The sequence below is a fragment of the Halyomorpha halys genome, unplaced genomic scaffold (assembly GCF_000696795.3).
Source record: "Halyomorpha halys isolate HHAL.00 unplaced genomic scaffold, Hhal_1.1 Scaffold1131.1, whole genome shotgun sequence".
In the NCBI taxonomy this organism is placed as follows: domain Eukaryota; kingdom Metazoa; phylum Arthropoda; class Insecta; order Hemiptera; family Pentatomidae; genus Halyomorpha; species Halyomorpha halys.
Window position 1 is genome coordinate 131,500 of NW_027112528.1, and position 11,560 is coordinate 143,059.

At 35.6% G+C, this 11,560-nt stretch overlaps 1 protein-coding gene across 1 annotated transcript in view; it reads left to right on the forward strand.

Annotated features, from left to right (window-relative positions):
* Nucleotides 1-1,451: 1,451 nt before the first annotated feature.
* Nucleotides 1,452-11,560, forward strand: part of LOC106688463 (zinc finger protein-like 1 homolog) — a gene marked incomplete in the record, with an annotated part of 35,289 nt that continues 25,180 nt past the window's right edge. Inside the window, 2 exon segments of the mRNA XM_067050352.1 lie at nucleotides 1,452-1,710; nucleotides 1,852-1,963. Coding sequence (XP_066906453.1) covers nucleotides 1,609-1,710; nucleotides 1,852-1,963 — 214 coding nt within the window.

Consider the following 11,560-nt stretch of genomic DNA (forward strand, 5'->3'; position numbering starts at 1 on the left):
AACGTCTGCCTGATCTGCGGGAGTGAGGAGCTCATCGCCTCGATGGAGTTTCACCGATTTCGATTTGGTGTTATGACTTCTGACTAGTTTCCAGAAGTTTTTGGGATCGTAGTGTGTGCGGCGTAGTTGTTCATCCAATAGGGACGTTTTCCACTGCGACATAAGGGATGTTATTTGTTTTGTGAGATTGTTTATGATCGGTCTGTAGGTCTGGTCTTTAGACCTGTACCAGCAGTTTTTGATGTTATTGCGTTGTTTTATGAGAGTGAGTATGTGTTGTGATGATTCACCGCGGCGGCGAAGACGTCAATCAGATAAGCCATGAGACCACCCCAATGCTCTGTTTTGTATTATCACATATAAATAATATTAAACTAACATACTAATCTAATTGCCCCTCCAGGGGATTAACATTATAAACGAAAGAAATATATGCATGGTTTTATGAGCAGAAAGTGTCTCACAATTTCCAGCCCCCCTTTTCCACACACATTAACTTACAAACATAAAATTACACTCGGGACACCTGCAGTATAGCACGAGCAGGTCCCGATGTAACAGGACCAATTCATTGTTAATAGAAAAAAGAGCCATCTGAAAATGGGAGCAATGTTTCTCAATTATATAATTGTCGCACTAAATTTTCCACATCAATAGATCCTCATCCAGAGCACCATAATAATGTGCAACTCAACGTGCATTACAACCGGTAGTCCTTTATAGCATGAAATTGTGTGGAAATTGAGACACATTTAGGTTAACAAACAAATGTAATTTTTTATTGAACAAAATAAATCCCAGAAAGACAGATGAAAGAGAAGGAGTGGCTGATTTGGGTCTCATATGAATAAAAAAATGAAGGCATATCAAAGGAGTCTGGCAGTCGCTACGCTGTCTTTTCCCCGAGTCCGCTGAGCTGATGGAAGAATGGGGATTACAGCAACTGTCATTCGATTTTCAGTTTCGTCCTGACTCATGGATAGGCAAATTATGAAAACTAAGAGAAACTACCCGATCCTGATGTCCCCTCATCCAACGCTGGCCAGAGAATGTCGAATTAGTAGTCGTGGAGGTATGACGTCAGGTGTGACGTCGCTTGCGCCGTATGATTCACGGTTTCTTGAATATTGAGGTAGTATTAAATTTAGATTGAAAAATCTTTAAAAGCTCTGTTGTGTAAATCCAACACTTTGTATTATGTTTTCTGAAAATTATATTTTTTTTTAGAGAGTAAATTATTTTCATTTTGTATCGTCAAGCTCTTCTGATTTATTAATACCTCGATTAATTAAATATTAATAATTAGGAAGCCTTGTTTATTGATATCGTATAATATAAGCCTCGAATGCCAACAAAATCATATAAGTTTTACTAGACGAACATACATCTTATTAAAGTTAGAAGATTCTGACACTACACTGTGTTCTATCTCTTTGCTGTTTTAATTTCATCAACAATCATTCCTGATTCAAACGGTGTATTTGTCAGCTTGTCAGTGATTGTAATGGATAATTATTGGGGGTTGCTTCATTACCATAATTTTATTTCCCTGTAATTAAAAGTTTGTTGAAATATATATCGTTCTCTGTCTTAGGATAAGTATTCCTGATGGGTTTGTGTAAATGTCCTAAGAGAAAAGTTACTACACAATTTTGCTATGAACACCGAGTCAATGTGTGTGAATATTGCGTGGTTTTAAATCATCCTAGAGTAAGAATAATTTTTGTTTTAAAACTTTTGGTGTTTAGTATATTTGTGAAAGCCATGTTTCCATATGAAATGAAAGCCATATTTAAATGAATGATTGTGCGTCCTATGTTCATTAATTGATTTAGAAATGTTTGATTTCAGTGTGTGGTACAGTCATATTTACTTTGGCTACAGGATAGTGATTACAGTCCTCATTGTATTATATGTAAAAATGAACTAGCAATTGACGAATGTGTTAGGCTATGTTGTTACCGTAAGTATTTTATATCAATTTATTATCATAATACATAAATTTTAACTCTTTAAGACAATTATTGCATCATCATAATCAATGCTATGATGATTATGAGTTCTTTATAGCTATTTCTACCAATTTTCCCTTATTAAAATCTTTAGTGGGTCATTTATTATGCATGTTTTCAACTTTTTTAAAAGTATATGCATGTTTCTGTGTATTAGTTCATTTTGTGTTATTAAAAGATTTTTTAATCATTAAAGTTTTTGCCTGTTAATTTAGGCTTATTGGCTCTAGTCATTATTTACTTGATGTGTTTATTAAACATCTATTGAAAAGCATATTTACTATTCTCCAAATGATCTCCTTGTTGTATCTATCTGTTTTAAAATTATAATATACCAGTCCAGTGCTTGATCTGTAACTTAAAGAAATTTAGGTTGCTATTACTAGTTGGATCAGTTTGTTGGGTGTTCCAGGTCTTGTTTTTAGACGCTGTAACAGTATTTACTTTAATTAGAACCTACTGTTTATCATATTGCTGTGATTTTATCTATAATTATGCCTTAAAGGTTCATACATATTTTATCAGTTTTTTTTTTTATGAAATTTAAGGATCTGAAACATGTGCAAGACTCGATTGGTACCTCCCCCCTTTTTTTTTTCGAGTTTATCAAATGAAACTTGATTGGTCTTAGTTGTGGTAAGTAAAGTTTCTGGTAGTTAAGTCGTCTTTGTAACCTCTACAAATTCTTGTAAAGCACACTTAACTCAGAAATTTTCAGAAGAAGGGAGTATTTGCAAGGTAGGAGTTTCAATGAATTTGTACCTATGATTTTTCTAATCAAACTAGTCATGAAGGCATAAATCGTTATTAAACCCAAAATATATATTTTTTTTACTAGGTTTTTGCTGATTTATTGGCAAAAGGTGTGAAATATTGAGTAAATGTAAAATAAAAATTCCAGGAAAAAAAGAGGGTGTTGATCGAGTCTTGAAACAAAAAATAAAATGTTTAGATGTGTATGTATACATATTTTTTTGTTAACAATATAGATTATATTGTTATTCATAAAAATTGATCAAGGTGAAGTCACTTTAACTTTTTCCTTTATTAATTTACTCATGTTTAATTTGTTTCACCATGGAATGTTTTCATAATAAAAGAGTTTTGATCCTTCTAAGCTATGGGTTACCTTACTTTTGTAGTTTTTGCTTAAATCTCCAGAACATTTGTTTTCTAATTTAACTAACTTTTGCTACTACTTATACTAAGTTCCTTCAAAAATGTTTGTTTAACTTTTTTATTAATCAATCTCAAACGAACTATAAAAATATCAAAATTAGTAATATACATTTGACTTTCAATTTTATGCAGTTCAAAAAGGTGAGTTAGCTTTATTGTTAAATATATTACATTGTTTTTTTTTAGTCTTTTCTGGTAATCTCTTCATATAAGTCTGATTATTTAGCAAAAAAAAAAAAATTTGCTCGATTAGAGAAAACTTGCTTAGTTTTTGAATGATTGCTCACATGTTCAGCCAGTACTATTTATGATTTCCCAAGGGTAGGTAGGGAGTAAGTGTGAGGGGAAGGATTGAAGGTGATCATTCAATAAGAACAATTATTTTGTGTACTGGTAATGCTGACACTAGCATTGTCGATTGGCAAAGTTGTTGATGAAGATGAAGTATAGTAGATTGACATCTAGATTATTGACAGGTTGCACTATCACCAGAACTAAAATTTAAAATTTCACTTCTCTTGTAACAACCTCAATTTTTCAAAGAAAATAGTGCACTGTATCTAATTTGACTTTTAAATATATCTAGAGCTGAGGATGGAAATAGTTATATCAAGTTAATTAAAATTATCTTTATTCTTGTGCTATAGCCCATCAAGAATTATTATGAGTGAATAGCATAGTGGTAGCAAATAATACACCTGCCTCAACCATTGAACAAAACAACTTCATAATAAATAAATTCTAATTGATACAATTTCTGAAAAAAAAATAAAATAAATATAAGCATAGTAGAAAAAGTAATAATAATACATTGTAATGATAATAAATTATTTTAATAAAATAAAAGGAATGTATGAAGCATGCCTTCAACCGAATTGTAAGACACACTTCACTTTTGGTTGGCTGGTTGGGTGTGAGTGGACAGTATGATTGAAAAAAAAAAACCAGATATGATTAAATGAAATAAAATTCTATTGTTTATGTTACAAGAGGTGTAGGGGGTGACCGAAAGAAAAAATTTATGATTAGATGGTTAGTAAAATTTTGAATGACTGGGCTATGGAAATTGTAGATCTAAAATTGAGGTGGTTGATGATGATGTGGATATTAACTATTGCTAGATGGACTTACTCCATGGTTCTTTCTTCCCTCCACATTCTCATGCCTCTCTCCCCTCTGCTTCTGAGAACAACTGCAGGAGTTCTACTCACTCATGGTAGATTCCTGATGAGAGACAAAAAGAAACAATTAACTGCTTCTACCAGAAGACAAGATGGCTCTCTTCTCATTAGTCTGGGTTGCTTCTCACCACAGAGAGCGCTGGAGGAGGTTAATTTTGACTGTTGGCCACATGGGTGCTATTATATCCTGTAGGCTATTATATGCTATAATTTATTATGGGGTGGCCCCTTCAATCCAACCTTTCGGTTGCTGTAAGTTACCCAGAACAGGAATTTTAATAGTTTTCTTTTTATCCTCATATCTTAAGTGTAGCTTGGGTTCAAATTAAAAGCTTTAATATTAAATAGATAGTAAAATTTTATTTAAATTTTATAACATGTTAGACTCTTAATCTCAGGGCGGGTTTCTAGGCAATCAGAAACAGACACTTCTACTAATAACACTTAATTAAATTAAGATCTACTTTTACAAGTATATTTAATTTTAGGTAGAGCGAAACTAACCAAATTTTATATCTTCTTTAGATGATTGGTGGTTTTCTTTGTCTTCTTTCTCAACAAACTAACACTTGCTGTAAACAATCTTTCAGCAAACAAACACTGACTATTAACAAAGCATTTGTCCTCTAAAAGTTTTCACTCATCTTGTTCACTGGCGATCCAAAACAGTCCCTTTTTCTTCTTGAGTGACACTATGGTTTTGAGTTTTTCTTATGATTTCCTTGATGAATAATTTTCTTTAATACTTATTCTTAGCTTCTATTTTTTTCTTAAATGTACTATAATTTCAATTATGATGGGAAGTTAAAATAAAGTTTAAAGTATTTGAATCTGCTCAACATGGCAGCGATTCAACGAATCTTGGCAAGACACGCCCCGCCATCTTCTTTGTTTTGAATAATGATCTTTCCACTCCATATTTGAGTTGCCGTGGAGGGCCTTTCGGAACATACTACCCACCTAAATCGCTCCGGGTGATTTACTTGTTGAGATGAGTTGCGGCTGTATTAGGTAAGCTGAAATTTACATAGAGAGAAGAAAAATACAAAATAAGGTTATGCTTATGCACATAACATAACATTGCATTAAATGTAAACGAAAATGAACTTTACATCCTAAACAATCATTGAAAATTAATTGAGATGGCTTGTTTAGACTAATTTAATGATTTAAAAAAAGGAAATATGAATAAGAAAAAAAAAGAAATTGATTCTTGAGTAAGATAGAAAAAAATAAACAAAATGTGTGCAACTTCTAGGGACTATGTTGAGGATGCGTCCGCCCACCCTAACAATTCCCGCTTGGCAAGAGTGGATGAAAATTTAGAACTGAAATTTATAACAAAACTAAAGAACCCAATGAATGCTAGTATGAGAGATCAAACAATCATGTTTATCCTAACTATATACATGAATCTAAAACGAAGAAAACTAAACAGAACAATGAATGGAAAGAACCAAAAAATGATTAGCTGCTCCCAGCTATATACAAATATACAAGAATAATTTTCACCTTCTAGAGTGCTGGTGGTGCTTCTCGAAGTCAGCTTAATCTTCAAACTTTGGCTGCACCGAAGTGGCTGGTAGCAGATTTGCCCTTGATTGTGGAATCTTCTATGGCGAAGTAATAGTGAAAAGAGAGATTGCGAATGGGTGTTAAACTCTCTTGTTTCAGTACTGCATCTTCAGTAGAATCTCCATGGATATGGTTTTCGTCTTCGATTGTAGGCGTGGATGAATCTGCCAGTCGCTTGTTACCATTCAGATAGGATCTGGAATGACTTTTGTCCATATGATGTTCAGATGGCAAACTGGATCCGGATATTCTAGAGCATCCACATACGGTGTAAAATGAAGTGGCAGATGAATTCCTGGTCCTGCCATAAGCCGCTTGGGTAGAGACAGCAACAGGATTGGTATTGCTGACCAAACTTCTCAGATCCGTGTTATCTGGCTTTACATCCCGAATGAACATCTAACTACCTCAGTCACGAATTGAAGCTGATGAAGCTTCAGTGCTGCTTAGAATGTTTCCATTCATGAAGATGTGACTATTAGTTGTAGAGTTATCTGAATGTGTAAGTCGCATTATATGGAGAATCGGCGTTCGAGGTTTCACTACAATTCCTGTCACTGATACGAGGAACATCAGTTGCATCTGAACTTATAGGTGCATCTGGTTCTGGAAGTTTCTCAAGCAGTACCTTGGAATACGTTCGCTGAACGGAATGCATTCCTTTTTAATCTTTATTGAAAGGAGCACTATCTTTTCTGCTGAACGGTGGATGCTGATGTTCTATTATGCAGAGCGTTTTCGAGACATTGGGAATATTCGGTACGGACGTGATTTGCTTTGAAGACGTGGATCGGTGAATCAAAGTCGTGGATGAAACGGATGTGGTTGCAGGACCACCAGATGACCTTGTGCTGATATTTTCATTTGCTGATTTCAGATGACAAGAGGCTCTGAAGGCCCGACGCAATGTCGTAGATACACGCGGTACAGAGCTGTTGTGAGTTGAATGAGGAGCAGTGCATGAAGAAGGTGGTAATTCGTTGCTTCTAGAGATGAATTTTTATCCTGTTCTTGGTAGAATTTGAAATGCTAAGAGTAGATTTGAAGAACAGAGAGCAGGACGTAGGTTGAGCCAAATTATGAACAACGCCAGAAACTACTAAGCCGAAGACTGTAGGCGTAAAGTAAAGTCCATCGACTTCAGTATGATAAGGAGCACCAACGAGAATCCGTGGGTATAAGTCCCCACCGATTAACAGATCGACTGGACCTGACTCCCTAAAACGTTGATCGGCCAAAGGGTGGCGCATAATGCGGCTGACGACGGAAGAAGGAAGGTTGACATTTGGTAATGACGACGTGATGCGGTCGACTGCCACTGGAGAGATGCTGTATTCTTCTTTACCAGCGTATGGGCGTATGGTACATGACACGGAGCCTTTGAGATGAGACTTCGGGACGGCTGACTCGCCAAGACTGGTGATGCAATGTTAGAAATTTGCAATGTTACCTCCAATCTTGTGTGCGAGTGCGCTAGAAATAAATGTGTGCTGGCTTCCGGAGTCAAACACAGCACAGGCCATTTGAAGGTCTCCCCTCTTCGACTTAACCAAAATGCATACAGTACCATGGTGTCCGTGGATGAAGATGGCGTAGATCCGAAACGATTAAAGGTCTCCGTAGTTGTTGGCTTATTGGACGTTGCACTGACTTTAGTGGCGTTGTCTTTTTCCTGGCGGTGGATCAGCGTGTGGTGCTTCTTACAGCAGATCCGACATACAAAATTGCGAACTACATGTGGCCACCTCATGGCCCTTATGAAGGCAATTCCAACATGCCTAATGGTTCGAACGCGTTTAAGTTTCTGAGTAAGAGGGAACTCAATAAAAGCCTCGCACTTGGAGAGCAGATGATCTTCCTTGCAGAGAGGACATCTAACTTCTGCAGCCCCTTTGAGCTTCTCAGTTTGATACTGAGTTGTTTGAACTGAGGCTGGAGTATCCTTCCGATTCCTGGAAGAGGGTGTGGAACATGCTGCATGCAAGGATACGAATCTCTGCTTCTGATTGGTTCCGCTGAAGCGCCCTGATGATTTAGAGTTGTCTGCGCCCTGTGACATGCGAATAGCGGTTTTCCTCTGCCGAACGAAATCGGTTACCATGTCCACCGTGGGGAACTCTTGGCTGGACCCCAGATACAGTTCAAACTTTCTTCTGGTCTCTGGGTCCAATGCCCTTAATGCCAGTGTAGTGAGCAGGAAATCGGCAGTATCCTTAAGACGCAGAGCCCGTAGAGCATCGACGCTATCAGCGACACCTTTTAAATAGGCCTCGTGTCTCTGCAGATCGCTTCTGGCTCCCTTAGGGTCGAAATCGATTTTCGATGAATAAGGATGTTGGCTAAGATGCGTGGGTTCTGAAATGTCTCCACTACACGCCTCCAGGCCAACTCATACGAATTTGATTCGACAGGAAACCTCGAAATCACGGCTGCTGCTTCACCCGTCAAGGCACCAATAAGGTAGTGGAACTTCTCGATTTTGGTTAAGGTCGGTTCTTCATGTACTAGGGATACTAATATATGTACCGTGAAAGTGCGACCACTTCAAAAGATCACCACAAAACGTAGGGATAGGGATCCTGGGTAATTGTGGCTTCTGGGAGTAGGATCCACTTTGGCTGAACGTCGAGCAAGCGGGAAGGGTACTGTGTGAGGAAGCTTTCCTTACTTCGCGATTTTCCTTAATTGACAGAAGGGCACCACCGGCCTTCATTATATCCTCCTTTAATGTGTCATAAAGCTGGTACCAAGAGTTGTCCGGAAACGTATCATCTTCACCGATGGCGACAGTTAGCTCTTCACATTCAGTCCAGGCTTCCCTGAACTCAGTCTAGAGCTGCTTAGCTTCGTTCAGACTTACCTCGAAAACGTTGGCATCAGCATCACTGAGGGTTGTGGTATCAATTTTGGAAATACCTATTATTTGACTTTTTAAACCTCGCATCCACCTCTCCAAGACAGTTTCTCCGAGACTCCTATTCTGAAGTCATGATTTCAATTGAAAAGGTGAAGAGTTCCCCCGAGCAGAGGAAGAGAAAGAGAAAGGGAGAAAAGAATTAAGAAACTAAAAGGTCGAACTGAAGGAATTAAATAGCAAGAAAGTTGACAGCTAACTAATAAGAGAGCAATATACACATTATAGCATGGGGTAGAACTGAATAGCCGAACAATTGAACAAAAATATTGGTGAAACGTCAGTAGAAGGGACCAGGTTGAGTGATGTCATCGAACAAAGAAGGTGATGTTCAAGTTGTCGCATCTAGAAGACCAAGATGGTTCTACCTCTTTGTAATGGCATAGTGCGCTGTGGCTCAGCTTATGGCTTAATCAGTTATCTTACAATATGATAGAAGCTCATTTGTCTCTATTGGATATTCTCTCAAACGTGACAATTTTAGAAGGAATGTAGTGAATTAATGTACATATTGCTATAAATAAGAAATGAAACAAAACATATATGATTAAAGTGAATCAAGGTAATAAGTACACAATTGTTTATAACTTGTCGAACTTAAAGGCTTTACTTTAATTAACGATTTGTTAATTAAACTTATAAATGATTGCTATGGAACTAATGAAATAAAATTGTGAGAAATAGAAGTGAGTGTTTCATTAAGTTTATCCTTTATCACTGAGGTTAGGTTATGTTGCTTGTGAAATGAACAAAATCGATTTGAATACATTTTAAATTGTATTAATTGAATTAATTAACCTATGACAAATTAATTAAACTTAAATTTTATTAATAAATTGAAAATTGGCTATAGATTGAAAGAATTCTTTAAAATTAGTTAGCTATCTGTGCATTAAGCATGTTACACTTTGAAAACATACATAAATGAAATGGTTTAGAACATAGAACAGAATAGATTTGATAATTTTTTCTTAAATTACTGAATTTAAGATTCATTAAAGGGTATGGATTGTGAATCATGATAATAAAGAAATTAGGGTTTTAATGAATCTTAATTTAACTGACATGGTATGAATATATGTTCTGCGCTATGTTATAGGAAGTAATTTTCTTCCTATATTAACATTGAATTATAAAACGTGCAGTATGGATATAATTAAACATTATAACCGCAAATTTTGATTTATCTTTAGTTATACGTTTATCGTTGCCCACGCTCAGCGGAGAAGGGGGTGAGTTAAAGTAAAAAAAAAATAATAACAAAAAATATAATCGTGAAAGGAAAAAAAAAGATAAAACAATAAAGAATTACTCCTTAGGCGCCACGTTATTTTTTCCCTTGGAAATAACGAAAACCCCGAAGCATTATGCCCACAATATAACTAAAATATACTCCTATATAAACAATTGTCGAATTGTGACCACTGGCGAATACCTTTACATGTAGATAACAGAAAACTTAGGGGTGTTACCTATTCCGTGAACAACACAAAAAAAAAATATAAGTAAATTAACAAGTTGAAAGCGGAGAAAGAACAGCAGAACTATATGTACAAAAGTTTAATAATAAGAAAAAAATATATATAGAGAGAGAATGAAAAAGAAAAAAAATAATTCTTATCAATTAATAAAACAATTAAAACTTATAGGTTGACTTAACCTTAACCTTAATATATATATTTACATTATTATCCAAAAGAGTATCAAAGTGAATATAAAATAAAAACAAAATAAAATTTATATATGTATGTATAGTTGACCGTAAAAATTGATATATAGGGAGATGGTCAGGGTTGCGGTCAAAAGAGAAATAAAAATAGTTTACAACTATTTTTATTTCTCTTTTGACCGCAACCCTGACCATCTCCCTATATAAAAATAAAATTTAGTTCAAACCCCACGTAGTCCTCCACTTCTATTGTTAATGGTCGTCTATTGCAGTAAAACACCATAATCTTGAAAAACAAAACATATATGACATTTCTCACATGGTGATATTCCGGTTCAAACCATAAAGACAGAGGGCCTTTAACCTATTAACACTTCACAAAACCAAAACTCACTCGTCTGAACATACGAGTTCCCAGAATCAAACTGTCGCCTTCACAAAAACAAAACCCACTCGTATAAACATATCGCTCGTGTTTTTGTTTTTCCCCATAATCCCCTTTGTCTACGCAGATATCGCCAGTGTTTTTATCTTAATATCGCAATCGTAACAACATGTAAGTATGGAACATCATCAACCCAGCTGAAATGGCCTTCTACTTAGTTCAGGTAAGAACAATAAATTATGTTTGTACACTATTTCACTCAACTACATTTGAATTAATTGAACAAAGAATCTGAACGTAATGAATGATTAGGCATGAACTTTATGTGTGAACACTAATTTTGAAATTAAAAACAGTATTTAATTTTAGAAACATCCAGCCCGGAGGACCATTATGTATGAAACATGCCTTCAACCGAATTGTAAGACACTTCACTTTTGGTTGGCTGGTTGGGTATGAGTGGACTGTATGATTGAAAAAAAACGAGATATGATTAAATGAAATAAAATTCTATTGTTTATGTTACAAGAGGTTTAGGGAGTGACCGAAAGAAAACATTTATGATTAGATGTTTAGTAAAATTTTGAATGACTGGGCTATGGAAATTGTAGATCTAAAATTGAGGTGGTTGATGATGATGTGGAT